The following is an 18,078-nucleotide window of genomic DNA, read 5'->3' as shown; positions in this document are numbered from 1 at the left end:
GAGGCAGCATTTCGAGCGTATTACGAAGAATGTTGTACTCTTTTTCCTTCATTAGGTTTTTATCCCACGGGATTTTTCCTAATAAGATTTTAACGAGGCACAGTCTTCGATAATGGACATCCAAAGGGGAGTGTTATGAAATATTTATAGATGACCATTATATTCCTGTATTTTCTAAAATGTTCTAGATCTAGGGTTTAGTGTTCTCTAAGAAAACCCTAATTATTGTACATGTATATATATCCCTTACTCAATGGAATTATGGACTGATTAATTCTCTTCCCAATTTCTCTCTCGTTCAAAATGCAATGTTGCCACTTGGCACAATGTAGTTTTAAAATTAATTAAATAATCATTAAAAGATGGGACTAACATCACATATTCATGAAGAAGGTTCAATTCATTATCAAGAAACCAAAATAAAAAGGACTTTTTAAAAGCCATTTCCTACCTTAATAAAAAGCCATAGCATACATGAAGTAAAGATAATTTATATAAGAACCAAAATGAGCTTACAACATAACAAAAGTTTCAAACACTAGGTGTAACAAACAAAAGAACATATATGACTTTGAAACAGCTAACAGATAGACCGGCCAACAAAAACCATGCATGGTCATATATGTTCATCTATTATAGTGTTGTTATATTATGTCCACCATTGCTAGCTCAATCAACGGAGACCTCCGGCAGGCTTCGGGAATCCGGTCCCTTCCTCCCCCATCTTACCCACATCATTAGGGGTGTAACTCTGCCCGGTAATCTGATCAGCCGCCTTCAGAAGATCCGCAGCTGCTCCAGGCCGCGACTCCTCAACAGTCACTGCTACGATCTTCTCATCACCGCCCCTGCCGCCCTGGGTCCTTCGTTTCTCCTCTTCGCTTGGAACAGCAAGCTTGCTCTTCATAGCATCTGTTAATCCACCTATTGCCCCTAGTATATTGTTCTTGGCATCCTCTCCCCTGTTTCATACAAAAGAATACTCTCATCAGTTATATGATCGATCAATTTAATTTCTATTCCCTACATTGTTGTACAAATTGTATCTTGATTAATCACTACCTCAGTGCCGCATTGCGGTCTTCATCTTGCATATCATAGCCCTTTTCTCTCAGCTTCTCTACCCTCATTTCTTCCTTTTTCCTTCTTGCATCCTCTTCTGTAGCCTTGTATGCATCCTGTCCAAGGAATATAATCATATATAATTGTTTTTATATACTACTATGAGTAAAATTCCCATGTTAAAAACGCAACAGATCTAGAAGCACATATCAACAAATCGAAATAATCACACTATCGAATTTCGATCGAACACTACTGAGTATAAAATTAACGCTTGCACAACTACATCTTGTACATATACATATCGCTGTATTTCATAAATGATCACATTGTCTTGTACATATTAACCAATTGAATTTATCTCTATCTATGTTGATTAATCACTAAAATTTTGGTTAGCATATGCAAAACAATAATCTTATATACAAATACATATTATTTCATAAATGATCACACTGATCTTATACAAATACTACATATTATTTCATAAATAATCACATTGTTCTGTATTTTACTGATATATTCAAGATCCAGCCTCAAGAATGCAATACAACTTCATCTAAATTTTCGCAATCTATCAGTATTAGACATTTTTATTTAGCAATGTATCAGCACGAGACTTTTAATTCAAGTCATAAATAAACAAAACAATTGAGAAAGTAAAAATGTGCCCAAATATATATGCAATTCATAGATATCACAAGTCATCTTTGATCTGATCTAAAAAGTTTTTAACATTTTATTTAACCTTGAGAAATTACTACATTGTTTGAGATACATATATATCTAAAACATACCCACAAATGATATACTAGTAACACATTAGCTAAGACTAGAATCACTTATTATATATGCAGAGTATTAGATCAGAGAGAGGACAACCGAATTCTCACCTTGGCTTCCTCTTTCTTCTGCCACGTCTTGTTCTTAGCAGCATTCGCGGTCTGCTTAGCGGACTCCATAGTCTCCCTCCCTTTCTCCTTAGCCGCCTCCGCCGTCTCCTTGGTCTTCTGCACAGCAGCATCAGCAGTCTCGCTCGCCTTCTCCGCAGTCTCATCTTTCTTCAAAGACAAGAAACCCATCGCCCTCTTCGCAACATCAGCAGCAGAATCCTTCAACTCAGTCAGCTTCCCAACAGTAGCATCCTTCCCTTCCACAGCCTTCTCAGCAGTATACTCCGTGTACTCCCCTGTCTTATTCGCCGCTATCCTTGCATTCTCAGCGGCAACATCCTTCGCCTCCTTACTCTTATCCGCCACATAACCCGCAGCATCCTTAGTCTTCCCAACAGTCACATCCTTCGCCTGCACGGCCGTACCAACAGTAGCATCCTTCGCCCCTTTAGCCCTATCCGCGACATAACCCGCAGCATCCTTAGTCTTCCCAACAGTCACATCCTTCGCCTGGACAGTCTTATCCGCGACATAACCAGCAGCATCCTTAGTCCTCCCAACAGCAGAATCCTTTGTCTGCCTTAAATTTTCAGCAGCATTATCCCTCCCTTCCCTCGCCAAAGCGGCATCCTCCCTCGCACGAACAGCAGCATCCCTCTCAGTCTCCTTCATCTTCTCAGAAGTATACGCAGCAGTCTCCTTAGTCTTCTCAGCAGCATCATGAGTCTTCCCCGCAACCGCCTCCTTCGCGTGCTCGTACGTGCTCCCAATCGCACCGATCACCGAGGAGATGATCCCCGGCCTATTTTGTTGTTGCTGGTAGTTGGTTTCCTCAGTGTAGTAATCTTTTCGAATTGGCTGATCTTGTTTCAGCTGTGTTTCCTTTGTTTCCCTCTCTGACTTGAGCTCATCTGCGGCGTACCTCGCCGCCCCCTCCGCCTTCTCTACCTTCCTGCTTGCCATTTTTGTGTGTTATACTATAATTTCTCAAGAGATTTTGTACAACTAAGAAGGTAATTTTTCTCTGTTTTCTTTCCTTTGCCTTTTTTTTTGGTTGAATTTGATTTTGATGGTAAATGAATGAAGAGGTGATGATATAAGAGTGAGGAAGGAGGTTAGGATGAGGAGGAAAGGACGCGTGGAGGGAGAAGGAAGAAGGTGGACACGTGACTGGGAGAGAGTGAGGAGGAGATGACACGACGTTAAAGCCATGCAGATCGAACAAATGATAAAATAGTGAAGATGAAGAAACCAGATCAAAAGGGTTTGGGACGAGTTCGAGAAGTGTGCCCATAGTAATCCTATTCTTTATTTTTTTTAATTTGGAAAATTAGAGTAGTAGTCATTTTACACCTTTTACATTTTGGAACTAAGCGTCACCATTTTATTTATTCAAATAATTGATTGATTAGAAGATCAGCTTGCTATTAGAGGTGGCGAGAACTAACCCCTCATCTTATTTGATACAATCCGATCTGAATAAAATCCGATTTAAAATTTTAAAATTATAATTGTATTTTGCTAAACTTAGAGACATGGTCTAAATAAGAAGATAATGGATTTGATTCAAGTATTTGATAATAATGACGTGCAAAATTGGAGAATAAGACTGTTTTATTCATCTAATTTTGACAAGCTAAGAAACACAATAATAAGGAAAAAAATTTATATTTAATTAACAATAATTATAACTATTTTTATAGAAGAAATCGATAGCATATTCTTTTTAAATTGTGCTACAATTATTTTTTCTTTTAAAATTTGAAAACCTCATCCATCTTCTATTGATGAACAATAATACAAATACTATTGGAAAAAAAAGGCAAGTTATATATTGCTAATAAGTAATAACTAATAAGCCAACTATTGAGAATTCCACTCCAATATTCCATACTCTCGTATTATTTCTTGCAAGTTTATCATATCCAAGAGTGTTTTCACCATCTTGTAAAAAAAAAAATAAAAAATAAAAAAAAGAAATTGATGAACGTAGAACGGTCGCACATTCCACACTCAATTAAACACATTTATAAACAAACATCCTACAAACCAAGCACAATGATAAGTAAGAGTTCGGTCCACAAGGAACGGGATATGGTTGCTAAGGATCTTAACACTTAAGCTAATTCGAAATCTTTAGTGATTTGGGGGTTCGTCAAGTAGTCAAACAAACTATAGTTCTAATTCAATGGATTACAAACTCTAGGGGATGGGATCCACTCAACCAAGGTAATTAGGCAAGTAGGGAGTAAAATAGACAAGAGATAGCAAGGACTATATGTAAGATCAACCTCATGCAATTAGGAAACAACTCACATTACTAAACTTAGATTTGTTATTAGTTTAGCAATAGAAGATACATAATCAAATTGCAATAAGTAATGACATACTCAATTCACATTTCCATGTCAGACTAAGCATACTATGCTATCAAGCTCCTAAATCAAGGGTAGCTAATCCTATCATGAAGAACCAACAAGCAATATCATACAATCAATTTAATTGCAATACAAACATCAATACTTCTCCCACATTTATACAACTAAACAATACGTTGAGCTTCACCCAACCCCTAGCAAAGAAGACTACTCACAACTCATCTTAATCAACATGCATACAAGGATTAGGGTTCTAACTACTTCAATAATTGGGGAAAAGTGATTAACTATTGAATAAACTATCATCTAACAACAAATTATCAAGAACTAAAGAGATTTAAGTGACATGCAAATACAAAATAAAATCAAAAATTAAATGGATGAAGGTGGAAGAATTACTAATTGAAGCTTCAAATATTGAATACAAAGTGCCAAATCTTGAGATAATTCTTGAAACTCACTATTACAATGATTGATTTGATGAAAACTAAACTAGATTACTAAAGCGGAATATTTCAAACTAAGAGGAACTACTAAAAACTAGGCTACTGTTGTCTCTTCCTCAAATGAACTAAAGGGGAAGCATTTATACTCCCCGAATTACATAGGTTAATCCGTCAAAATAAGACGGATTTCCAGCGAGGAGCGCTCGCTCCTGCTGACTTCAGAAGAAGGCAGGTTTCAAATAATCGGGGAGGAGCGCCCGCTCCAGAGGCTCTACACGCCCGCTCCCCTACGAACGTTGGAAGGCCGCGACCACTTTCGATAGCCCAAGACCGATTGGAGGTAGCAAATCGGTGATTAAGGGCTCAGTTTCGGAAATACAAGGCAATTGGGCCAAGTTCGGAGGCCCAAGGAGAAAGCCGTGAAGCCCAAGAGCTCCGCCCGGACCAGCAAGGCTCCGCCCGACAGCGCGCCCGGCCGGGCGGGGCGAAGCAACACTTGAGATAGCCCGCGCCCGGAGCACGCGCCCGGTCGGGCGCGAGAAGACCTCAGACCTGAAAAAAGGCGGGCCCGGTCGGGCAGCCCCTTGCCCGACCGGGCGCGAGTGGCTTTTAGGGAATCTTAGTTCCGATTAATTTGTTTTAGCGGATAACTCTTCTGGGCCTGCTGTGGATCCTCACCCCGACAGTCCTATTCCGTCCCTCATGGTGACTCTGACCCAGTTTGGGACTTGCAGAGTATAGGCCGGGTACAGTCATCCCACCCTTCTTAGGAACCACCTGTACATGACTTACCCATTTAGAGTCAGAAATAGGATAAATAATACCTGCATCAAGTAATTTCATAACCTCTTTCTTGACTACCTCTTGCATATTAGGATTCAACCTCCTCTGGGGTTGAATGCAGGGCTTGTAGTTGTCCTCTAAGTGTATCCTGTGCATACAAAAATCTGGGCTTATACCCTTGAGATCATCAATACTGTACCCTATTGCCCTTTTGTGGGTTCTAAGAACCTCTAGAAGTTGGGAAGTTTGTGGGTCATCAAGTGCAGTACTAATGATCACGGGGTGCATTTCCTGCTCATCCAAAAAACATATTTTAAATGAGAAGGGAGAGGTTTTAGTTCAGGTTTCTTTACCTCTGCAGGTTTTGATTCCTGAACTAATTTTACTACCTTCTTATTCTCGTTATCATCAAGTTCTTCTATGGCAAGGGTTTTTTCAATAAAATCCACCTCCTTACTCCAGATACTCGCATCACCTGTAGACAAATTTCCACAAAGTATTTCTTCCAAGGGATCCATTGCAAGAATCTGTGTCAAGCTATCATCATAAATATCATCCATTATATCGATAACATCAATCAAACAACAATTTTCCTCTAACATAGGACCTTTTAAAACCTTCCCTAAATTAAAAGTAATATTATCATCACCAACAGATAGGGTTAGTTTTCCATTTTTAACATCAATAATGGCTCTTGCAGTATGGAGAAAAGGCCTACCTAATATAATGGGGATTTGTGTATCCTCAGCCATGTCTAAAACAACAAAAACAACAGGGATGACAAATTTACCAACTCTAACAGGGACGTCCTCTAAAATACCTAGGGGATATTTAACAGAACGATCTGCCATTTGCAAAGTGATATTAGTAATTTTTAATTCACCCATATTCAATTTAGAGCAAATAGACGATGGCATTACACTAACAGACGCACCCAAATCACATAATGCTTTATCTATGAAGACATTACCAATATGACAAGGAATAGAAAAACTACCAGGATCCTTTAATTTAGGAGGAGATTTATTTTGTAACAATGCACTACATTCCTCAGTAAAAGCTACAGTTCCTACTTCATTAAAGGCCCTCTTCCTAGTCAAAATATCTTTCATAAATTTAGCATATGCAGGAACCTGTGTAATAAGTTCAGTAAAAGGGACCGTTACCTGCAAATTTTTAACGACCTCCAGAAACTTACCAAACTGCTTGTCCAACTTAGTCTTTAGTTGGCGATTAGGGAATGGTAATTTGATAACTGGTGGTGCTTCCCTACTCTTCCCCTGGGGTTCATCCTTCCCTGAGGTTGTACCCTGCAATGAATCATCGGAAATATTAGTATCAGCAATTTTACCCTGGAGCCCTGCAGGGGCATTTGGTACAACGGAATCAGGATTATCAATATCAATTAAATCAGGTTCATCCTCTTTGGGCATTTGGGGCCCATCGTAGTGTGAACCACTCCTTAGGGTAATTGCATTTGCATGTTCCGTAGGTTGAATTCCCTGCGCTGGTAGGGCTCCCTGCTGGCGAGATTGAAGGGTAGAGGACAATTGGGCAATTTGGGTGTCCATGACTTTATTATGGGCTATAATAGAGTCAATTTTTTGGTTTCTACTCTCCATATGTTTTTGCATACTGGTCAACATTGCCCTAATTTCTGATAAAGCAGGGTCAGAAGATGTAGTAGGGGTTTGTGCTGGGGCTTTCTGGTTAGCATGAGGGTGGTAATATTTCTGCTGTGGAGGGGGTGCTGGTTGTGGTTGTTGTAGAGGTGGAGGGTTTTGAACATTGTTGCTACGGTAAGATAGGTAGGGATGGTTCCGGTAGCCAGGATTGTAGGAATTGGAGTATGGGTTATTTTGCTTGTAGGTTTGAAAAGCATTAACTTGCTCCATCGAACTCCTGCAATCTTGCTCAAAATGCCCTACACTTCCACAATTTTCACAAAAAGCATCATTAGCATTATTAGAAACAGCAGAAACATTAGCAACAGAATTAGGAATATTAGTACTAAGGCTATCTAATTTCTGGCAAATAGAAGTAAGCTGAGCTTGCATAAGGGTTACTTAATCAACATGATGCTTGCCCTTATTAGCATAACCTCTAGTATTCCCATATTGGGAATTATGGATCGCCATATCATCAATAACCTGACCTGCATCATCAACATTTAAATTCATGAATCTACCGCTAGCTGCGGAGTCTAAAATTGTCCTTGATGCATTCCCAAATCCATTGTAAAAAGCTTGAATTAGCTGCCACTTTGCCAAGTTGTGGTGGGGACACTCCCTCTGCAGATCCTTGAATCTTTCCTAAGCCTCATATAATGCTTCATCTGGCTCCTGGGCAAAATTCTGAATGACACTTCTCAATAAAGCTGTTTTCTCTGCAGGGTAATATTTATTATAAAAATTCAAAGCAAGTGTCTCCCAGTTAGTAATACCAAGTGCAGCTCTATTCAAACCATTAAACCACAATTTAGCTTTTCCACATAAAGAAAAGGGAAAAAGAATCTCCCTGATTTGGTCTTGTGTTACCCCATTCTGCCTAATAGTATTGCAATATTGACAGAAATCTGCAATGTGAAGATTAGGATCTTCACCCTTAGCTCCACTGAACTGCTTTCTTTCTATCATCGTTATAAACTTGGGCTTGATCTCGAACTGGACTCCCTCGAGATCAGGTGTAGGAGAAAGATGTGGAAAATCCGTCAGGGACGGCTGCGAATAATCGCTAAGCTTGCGAGGTGGAGGTGGTGGTGGTGTACCCATCTCTAATTCTGAATCAGAAGAGTGCTCCAAATCACTAGAGTTAGGTAATGGGTATCTAGGAATATCGTTACTCCCAGAAGCTGCCAGGATCTGCCTATAAAGATTCTTCTGTCTATGGAAAGAGCGCTCGATCTCAGGATCGAATGGAATGTAACCTGATCTGGAACACCTGGGCATAAACAAAGAACTAAAAAGACAGATATTAGAACTACCTCAAAGAACTAATGTCCTTTGAGGCAAAAAGAAAATAATCTAGACTACAAAAACAATTAGAAATAAAAATAAAACCGTTTCCCCGGCAACGGCGCCAAATTTTGACAGGCTAAAGTCGTATCACCTAATCAAAAATAATTACCTAAGTCCACTAGCTTATGCAGATAGGGAAGTAGGGTCGAATCCACAGGGAAACTAATCTTTCTACTCCTAATTAATTATTATAATCTAAATTATTAAGATAACCAATATTTTTGTGAATAAAATCTATGCTACGAAGATTATGAGTAAGGAAAGTAATAGGGAAGAAATCAATAATAATAAAGCCTAGGGCATAGTTTCACTAATAAACAATATTCCAGGGTAAAACATAATAATCAATCATCGATGCATTAATTAATCAGATCATAAAAGGCTTTCGCTACGTATTACAATCACAGAGTTAATTTACCGGTATTAAATCTCATCTCTCGAATCTCGACCTAACCATTTATTAATTAATTTGCCTATTGAAACTAAGCCTAAACATCAATTCTCATCTCTCGAATCTCGAATCAATATTGCTAAACTCATACAATTAAACCTGGCCAAATCTAATTGCATAGCATTTAAACAATCAATAGGAAATCGATTTAGCATTAACAATCAATAATCATAAAATTACCCCTTCATATTATTTATTAGATCCCCATAAACCCTAGAAAGAGAACTACTCAGATATAATTAAAGCTAAACAAAATATAATAATTAAACAAGACATGAAGAAATTGAATGAATAAAAATACTGAGATTAATAAGAGAGAAATCGTACCAAGATGGCGGAATTACAATGGAGTTTTAGGGAACAAGAGAGAAAATAAGTCTAGAGAGAGAAAGTCTAATTAGAGAGAGAAGGAATTAAAAACTAGAGTAAGAGAAGTGAAAAAAAGGTATCTAATCTTGCCTAATAAAATTACCTTAATAGTAAACAAGAGTTATCCGCTAAAACAAATTAATCGGAACTAAGATTCCCTAAAAGCCACCCTTACCCGACCAGGCCCGCCTTTTTTCAGGTCTGAGGTCTTCTCGCGCCCGGCCGGGCGCGTGCTCCGGTCGCGGGCTATCTCAAGTGTTGCTTCGCCCCGCCCGGCCGGGCGCGCCTTCGGGCGGAGCCTTGCTGGTCCGGGCGGAGCTCTTGGGCTTCACGGCTATCTCCTTGGGCCTCCGAACTTGGCCCAATTGCCTTGTATTTCCGAAACTGAGCCCTTAATCACCGATTTGCTACCTCCAATCGGTCTTGGGCTATCGAAAGTGGTCGCGGCCTTCCAACGCTCGTAGTTGCTCCTCAAAAATCCGGGAAAGTGCTCCAAGTACGCAAATTCCTACAAAACTCAAGCAAAACTACAAAAACACTGGAAAACACAAATTAGTAATAAAAGTGGCTCGAAGGAGCCAAAAACACTACTAATTACGACCAAGGGATGGGGGTAAATATATATATAAAATGAACACATCAGTAGTTTAGGCCGCGATCTTGGGAGTTGAGACTTAAGTTCTCGATCTAGGTACTGAATCAAAGAGGATCCTTGCCACTCATACATAATGTAGTAGCCTTGAAAAATATTAAAACGTCACTTTTGGGGACAATGTGGGATCAAATACTACCTTTCGGGGTTCAAATTCCTTTAAGATAGGCGACACCATCTTACCCCAAACTTACACTTTAAGTCTCGTACATTCGGTAAGGTTATTCTCATACTAGCCTAAACTAGCCAATTCTATGTTCAACCAAGGGCATCTAAACCATGCTCGAAATTTTATTACAAAAATAAAACAAGTATCCACCACATACAATCCAATATCATCATAGCATACCGATTAAAGGCAAAAACAAACTCTTTTTTTTTATTTTTTTATTTTTTTTTATTGGATGAAAATGGGGGATAAGAAAACTAATTAAAGAATTTGGATATTAGGGGTTTGGATGTTAGGGAATTTGGATATTAGAGGGGTAAGAAGATAAGAAGAAATTTGGATATTAGGGAAAAACCAACATCATCAATCATCACAAATCATCAAAGAGACCAAGAGCGACAAGCCAATCATACCATGCATTCAACCATCACACTAGCCAACCAATGAATATACCAAATCTAATCATAGAAATAAGATGCTCCAAAGCACACATATAATGGAGAAGTGAGACAAAAATATCAATATGCAATCGTTCTAGCCTAGGCATTCCATATCATCGTGTATAGAACAACAACCAACCTAAAATAGGCATGCAGTCTAGAACATAATACAACATGAATCCTACCACAAGTCCCAAAGGCTAAGCTAAGCCTTTCATGCCAAACATTCCACATACAAACTCAAACTTCTCCATACATTGCACAAAAGCATCACATGAAAGCACATATCCTATCAAAACCGAAAACTACCCTATACACAAGAACCTCAAGACCTCTCCCAAGCTAGACATTTGATTACCATTTCCACAAAAAGTGAATACAATGAGAAACATCTCCCCCCCCCCAAGCTAAAACTTGACACCGGCCTCGGTGTTAAAAATGAAGGGAAGGAAGAGAAAGGAACGGTAAAAACAAATGTCTAATGGCTACTCCCAATCTTCCCCTCTAGGCGGCGATGGCATGTAATTGTAGTTTGGGTCTACATTGCCGGAATAGGGTGGTTGATCCACGTATGGAGGAAGATCATAGTTGGGGCTACTTTGGTAGTGACCGAAGTCCGGTGCACTACTAGTGCCCCAACCACCATCATACCAGGGTGGAAACCCGAAATATCCCCTTAATGGGTGGTTATCGATCTCCTAGGGAGTCATATTACCACATGTCTCGGGGACGTGGTAATAAGAAGGGTCCTCCCTAAAATCACAACCCCCGGGTTGTGTATAATCGTAGGGAGGGAAGGATCGTAACTCCGAAATGGAGTTACGAGCTCCTTGCCAATAAGATTAGGTGGGTTGGTTGTTCCAACCCGCAACCGGCCCCTCTTGGACGGGGCGGTGAGGATAGTTGACATAAGGGAGAAAATCTCCCCTCTCAACTTGGTTTTGATAGGACATTTGGGAGACATAACTTTGGTATTCATTCTCTTGCAAGATTCTTTAGTTGGTTAGATTTAGATGGTGAAAAGCCGATTCAAGGGTGAAGGAGGAAGAAGAGGAGGAGAGGACCATAAATCTAGGAATGGTGGAGATGCTATGGCGGCGATGTTGAGATGGTTGGTCAAGGTCGGGAACATTCCCGAAGAGTGGATCAATTGGCACTTGCCAAGTGGTCCCCACGGTATTCATTACCGTCACATTAGGGAGAATGCAACGGTGCTTACCCTTGACCAACCAAGAGTATATGGTCACATTACCCTAGAGTTCCACAAGCATGTGCATTGAGGCAAGTCCGGGAATGTCAAGGACATTGGATCCATTCACCGGGGTCAATTGGTCAACCTAATTGGTGAATCCCAAAGCCTTGGCAATTATTGTGATCATCCCACCACATTTTATTTCCCCTTTCAACTCCGTACTCCTCTTAATTTCAAGGCACTGTTTGATAAACATGTACCCCATGTTCACGTTACCCTCAAGATCCCCCTCAAATTGGGAAGCTATGAAGAGTCATTTTATCTCCTCTTTGGTTAGTTTTCCGAGGTCTTGCTTCTAGAAGCAAGCGTACCCCATAATTCTCATGAATATACGGAGTACGGGGTGAATAATGTGGCTAGCATGGCTAGATCGAGTTGTGAAATTGGGGTACCCCGCGATAGTGTTCCACCAATTATACTCCTCGTAACTAGAGAGGTAGAAAGTATCGGGGTCGTCAATTTGATTATACACGGGCCACTCGAAAATCTCATTGAGGCGAGTAAAGCTTAAAGTTTTTTCTTGATTGAACATTTTAAACTTAATCTCGCACTCAATAGGCTCTCCTTCACCCGGCGCATGGTAAGGGTGGAAAGGAACTCGAGAGTGAGCGATTCGTAGGTTAGCTCCTTCTTTTTGAGGAAGTTTAACCATTCGAAATTCTTGGCCACTCGCCGAATTCCGTCATCTATACCTAAGAGTTGGCAAGCTTCTTGGTCATAGAATCTTGTTGGAAGGATTTTTCGTTTTGAAAGCTCTTTGTGATACCCTTTGAATTTCTCGGGAATTTTAATTGAAGCAGGAGCATTGTTTTGACTTTGTGTTTGGCTTGGGTTTTGGTTTTCGGAGGAACAGTTTTCAGTTATTTGGATGCCAGAATTCTTTCTCTTCTTTCCTCCCACACCTCCAAATAATTGAAGAACCATTTTGACTAATGTGAGAAAAGGTTTCACTCAATACACCTAACACAAACACTAAAACACACCACACACAACCTTCCTTAATTTCAAACCCCCGATTAAATCCAAGTACCTGTTTAAGCAATTCCAAATATATATTCCAACACAACCAACAAATATTTCCAACACAAAATTCACAACCAATAATAATTCCAATCCACTCACAACAATCCTTAATCACAATTTTCAATATTATTTTACCACAAGTTCAAACTAATTTCAAACACAATAATTCTCAAATTCCCAACAAGTCATGAATCATATCACATAATTTATCAAAAATAACCAAGAAAAGTAAAGTTTGAAGAAAAATCACAAGAATTAAGAACAAGAGTGAGGAAGTGAGGGAATTTATACCCACAAGAGCATGAAAATACTCTTAAACCTCCAAGCTTTGCTCAATTCCTCCTTTCTTAGCTCCAATTTATTGAAAAATCCAAGCTTTTCTTCAATTATCAATGGTTGTCTTCTAAGGTTTGAAATTTTTGTGTTTGAAATTGGGTAAATTTTGTGTTGTTGGAAAGAGAATTTAGAGGAGAAGAGGATTTTGTGAATTTTTGGTAAAAATGTTGAGATTTGATGATGAATTTGTAGAGAGAAGTTTGAGTATTTGGAGGTTTTTAGAGAGAGAAGGAGATGGGAAAGAGGAGAGAGAGTACGAAGTATTGAATGATTGGTGAAAATGGGTGAAAGAGGATAAAAAGGAAGAAGAGAATCTAATTTTTTTTACCCAGACTGGTTGGAGCGGGCGTGCAGTAAGGTCAAATCGCCCGCTCGAGCCCTTAAGAAAGTTCCCGATTCTTCAAATCCAGTAAGGAGCGGGGCGTGCAATTCTGAGGAGCGCCTGCTCTAACAATTAATTTCCTTTTCTATTTCAGCATCCCAGAATGGAGCGGGCGTGAAGGTAGAGAGGAGCGCCCGCTCCAAATATAAAATTAGTTACGGCATTGGGTAGGAGCGGGAGTGCTTATATCTTGGAGCGCCCGCTCCTGGTCTTGAACTTGCCTCCTGTTTTGCTTCCCCAGTTTGGAGCGGGCGTGCTGATCGTTCGGAGCGCCCGCTCCAAATCATGCTGAAAGTTCTTACCTCTTTTCTTCTTCACTTGGAGCGGGCGTGCTGGTCAGTAAGAGCGCCCTGTCACAGGTCATCTCCCACACCAAGGATGGGAGACAAGAAAGTCACTAGGCAGCAAGGCAACAATTAGGGCTATGGGGGCCTGCCTTGGTGCTGAGCTAAGCACTTCCCCCTAAAGAGCTTTATATTGATATAGCCTTGTATTTCTAGTGAACACCCACTTGGCAATAACACAATAATGGGCCATTTAGGCAGGCTAATAGGCTCCAAATGGGCTTAAATTTTGGGGTCCACTATATTTTGGGCCAAGGAAGACCATGGTGGTCTCGGTTTTCCAAGTGGAGGTCCCAAAGTATGAGTTTGGGCAGTGGACAATCCGAAAAATGTGAGATGCTTCTAGAAGGTTCCGGGCTTCTCCAAAGAGTTCTTTTGATGGAGTATTCTAGAGGGGACGTCTCTAGAATATTCAAGGGTCATCTTGTACATAGTAGAAGTGTCTAGAGTTTTCTATGTATGTACATAAGTGTAGACATTCTAGAATGTTCTAGGGTGGTCTTGGACATTCTAGTTAGGGAAGTGTGTAGAACCTCCTTGTATGTATGTTCATTTGGGAGGTGGGAACGTTCTAGAGAATAGTGGAATCTAGTAGTCTAGAACCTTCCATTTGAGGAGGTTAGGAATTGTCTAGAAACTAAGGGTAGAGCTTGGATGCCTATATATAGGCCATCCTATTCATTTGTACATTTCAGCCAACACTTAGTCAACACACTTGTAATTTCTCTCAAGCAATCAAAGCATTCCTTTGAAATCTCTTGTGAGAATCTTTCTTATCTTACTTAGCCAAATTCGTAGCACACTTAGCCTAGCAAAACAAGGGGAGTCCTGACTTGGAGACTAACGAGTGTTGTCGACTAGTGGACCGTGTGCAAGGGGATTTAGGCAAATAGGTCAGCACGTGACAGCCCGCTCCTAAGTTCAAAATAGTTCCTAATTTCCTTAGTCAATATGGAGCGGGCGAGCATACCACCTGGAGCCCCCGCTCCTAATTTCAAGTTTAGCTACGGCATTGGCTTGGACCGGGCGTGCTCAAGGGTTGGAGCGCCCGCTCTATCTTTGGTTCTTGGGTTCTGTTTTAGGAGCCTAGAATGGAGCGGGCGCGCAGCTCAAGAGTAGCGCCCGCTCCTACCTGCTTTGAAGACCTCTGCTTTCTATTATAGCAAGGAGCGGGTGTACAGATTAAGAGGAGCGCCCGCTCCTTCAGGTACCTGAAGCTTCTGTTTTGTACGGAGCATTCAGGAGCGGGTGTGCAGGTTACTTGGAGCGCCCGCTCTTACCTGGTCTGAAGTCTTCTGATTCTTCTATTGAGCTTAGAGCGGGTGTGCAGTGTATAAGAGCGCCCGTTCTAAGCTGTTGACAGCTTCATTTACTCCTTCTCACTTCTTTTTGCTCCAAATGCCCATAACAAGCCACAAGAAAATAAATTCAACTAAATTGTTAGCCAAGTTAGAAGTAAACTACTCTCTCTTCTCCCTTATCTCACTCACTCAATTTTTTTATTTCTCTCCCTCTCTTTTCTTTATTTTTTTTTATTTTTACTCAGATTGCCTCCGGAAGCGCTTCTTTAACGTCAGTAGCTTGACGACCTCCACACTTAGGAGGTAAGATTACATTGTAGCACTAGTAGAAAATATTAAATGGCAAGCGGTTCAAACCCCCTAATGGGAAGCGGTTTTGAACTGCATGCCCTTAGGGGGCTTTCCATTGGCCTTTTAAATGGCAAGTGGTTCAAAACCACTTGCCATTTGTAGTGAAAGGGCGACGGTTTTGGCGCCAAATCGCTGCTCATTATGGTTGTAAAAAATAAATTTTTCTTTTTTTTTTTGGTTTTTTTCACTTAAATTGATACACAAACAAAACATATGTAAAAACATTAATATTTTCACTAATTAATTGTTGTAATATTACATTTTCATCAAAAATAACATATTAAAAAAAAATTGATACAAGTAATAAAATCAGCCTTCTACTGCCCATTCCCTATCCTTCACCCCACTTTCTTAACCTCCACCACACCAAAGTAAACAAAACTCCCCTGCTCCCTCACTTAATCTACACCACGCACTGCCACCACCGCCACCATAATCGACGCCACCAGCCCACCACCGCAACCGACCCACCGCAACCAGATCCACCGGCCCACCACCGCAACCGACCTACCACAATCGACCCACCACAATCGATGCCACCAACCACAACCGACCCACCACCGTAACCGATCCACAACAATCGACGCCACCAACCACACCACTGCAACTAGATCTATCACCTAAACGACTAAACCCACCCAAACAAAACCCACAACCCACCCACCACAACCGCCCTTATCCCGTATCACCATCAACACCAAGCACCTTAAACCGACCTTTAAAATTAAAAAAAAATGGAAAATACCTTGAAATCCACCAAAACCCCAATTTGGCTAGAAATTATGGTTTTAAAGGACAAAATCGACCATAAAAACTCTAGATCTAGAGTTTTCATGGTCAATTTTAACCTAAAAAACTAGAAAATCCACACGCATACTAGTGTTCGCTCAATTTTGCTAGTATTCGCTCAGATTTTAGGATTTTTTGTTCGTTTTTTTGCTTGATTTTTTGTTCGTTTTTTTGCTCGATTTTTTTTGTGGTTGGTGATAAGAGGAGAGAGTAAAGAAGGGGGGCTTGAAATAGGAGATAAGAGAAGAATGAGATAGAGATGGAGAAGTGAGGCGTGAGGAGAGAATGGAGGGGAAAGAGGAGAGAGAAGTGAGGCGTGAAAGTCTGAGAGAGAGGAGAGAGAAGTGAGGCGTGAAAGTCTGAGAGAGAGGAGAGTGGGAGTGAGAAATGAGGGGAAATGGGAGAGAGGAGAGAGAGTGGAGGGGAGGAGAGAGAGCGTGAGAATGAAATAGATGGGGTTTTAATTTTTTGGGTTTTTTTAACAAATGGCAAGCGGTTCAATGTTCAAACTGCTTGCCATTTACAATTTTGCAAGCGGTTCACCTAAAACCGCTTGTCATTTGCTTGTTTAAGGTTTTTTTAGGTGTTTTTGGAAGCGAAAATCAAAAACCGCTTGCCATTTGGGGCTTCCCATTTAGTTTTTTCTACTAGTGTAGTGATTCAACCAAAACGACATGAGCACCCTCGCAGTAAAGCTTGAGGCGATACCCATTGACCTTAAAAGATCTCATTCCGTCCAAATTCGTGATTTTCACGGCTCTATGAGAAAACACTTCCTTAACAATAAAAGGACCACTCCACGTTTATAGAAGTTTTCCGGGGAACAACTTCATCCTAGAATTGTAGAGAAGTACCTTATCGCCTACAAGAAATGTTTTCTTTTCAATATTGCGATCGTGGCAATCTTTTGTGCGATTCTTGTAGTTGCTAGCACACTCGTAGGCCTCTAATCTTAGCTCTTCAAGCTCATATAAATCAAGCCATCTTTGCTCTCCTGCACTAGTCAAATCGAAGTTAAACTTTTTAATGGCCCATTGAGTTTGGTGTTCAAGCTCCACCGGAAGATGACAAGATTTTTCATACACTAGAAGATATGGAGTTGTGCCTATTGGGGTTTTGTATGCCGTCCTATATCCCCATAGAGCCTCATCAAGCTTTTCCGACCAATCTTTTCTATTCCTTGCAACCGTTTTTTCAAGGATTAATTTGATTTGACGGTTGGACAATTCCGCTTGTCCACTAGTTTGTTGATGGTAGGTAAGACCGAACCTTTGATGAAATCCATGTTTTCTTAGCATCTTTTGAAAACCACTATGAACGAAATGTGACCCGTTGTCACTTACCACAACTCTAGGAATTCCAATCTTGGAAATATGACTTTCTTGAACAATTTCATGACTACCTTGTGGTCATTAGTTGGGGAGGAAATGGCCTCAACCCATTTTGAAATGTAATCGACCGCCGCAAGGATGTATTGATTTCCATATGAAGAAGGGAATGGTCCTATAAAATCAATGCCCCATACATCAAATACCTTTAGATCAAGTGTCGGTTGTTGAGGCATCTCATTTCGCTTGGATATGTTGCCGGTTCATTGACACTGGTCACAAGTCTTCACAAACCCCCAAGCATCCTTAAAT

General features: G+C 40.4%; 1 protein-coding gene across 1 annotated transcript; it reads right to left on the bottom strand.

Moving 5' to 3' along the window:
• Window positions 1–484: 484 nt before the first annotated feature.
• Window positions 485–2,993, bottom strand: LOC145572473 (uncharacterized). The gene is made up of 3 exons (XM_081631445.1): window positions 1,956–2,993; window positions 1,063–1,178; window positions 485–962 (listed from the first exon to the last, which is right to left on the bottom strand). The coding sequence occupies exons 1-3, from the start codon at window positions 2,916–2,918 to the stop codon at window positions 674–676; spliced, it is 1,368 nt and encodes a 455-aa protein (XP_081487571.1). The 5' UTR covers window positions 2,919–2,993; the 3' UTR covers window positions 485–673.
• Between the last annotated feature and the right edge of the window lie 15,085 nt (window positions 2,994–18,078).

This window comes from Chenopodium album, chromosome 12 (assembly GCF_948465745.1).
Source record: "Chenopodium album chromosome 12, dcCheAlbu1.1, whole genome shotgun sequence".
NCBI classification, from domain to species: Eukaryota; Viridiplantae; Streptophyta; class Magnoliopsida; order Caryophyllales; family Amaranthaceae; genus Chenopodium; species Chenopodium album.
Note: the sequence above shows the minus strand (reverse complement) of the source record. Positions and strands in the feature narration are given on the sequence as shown.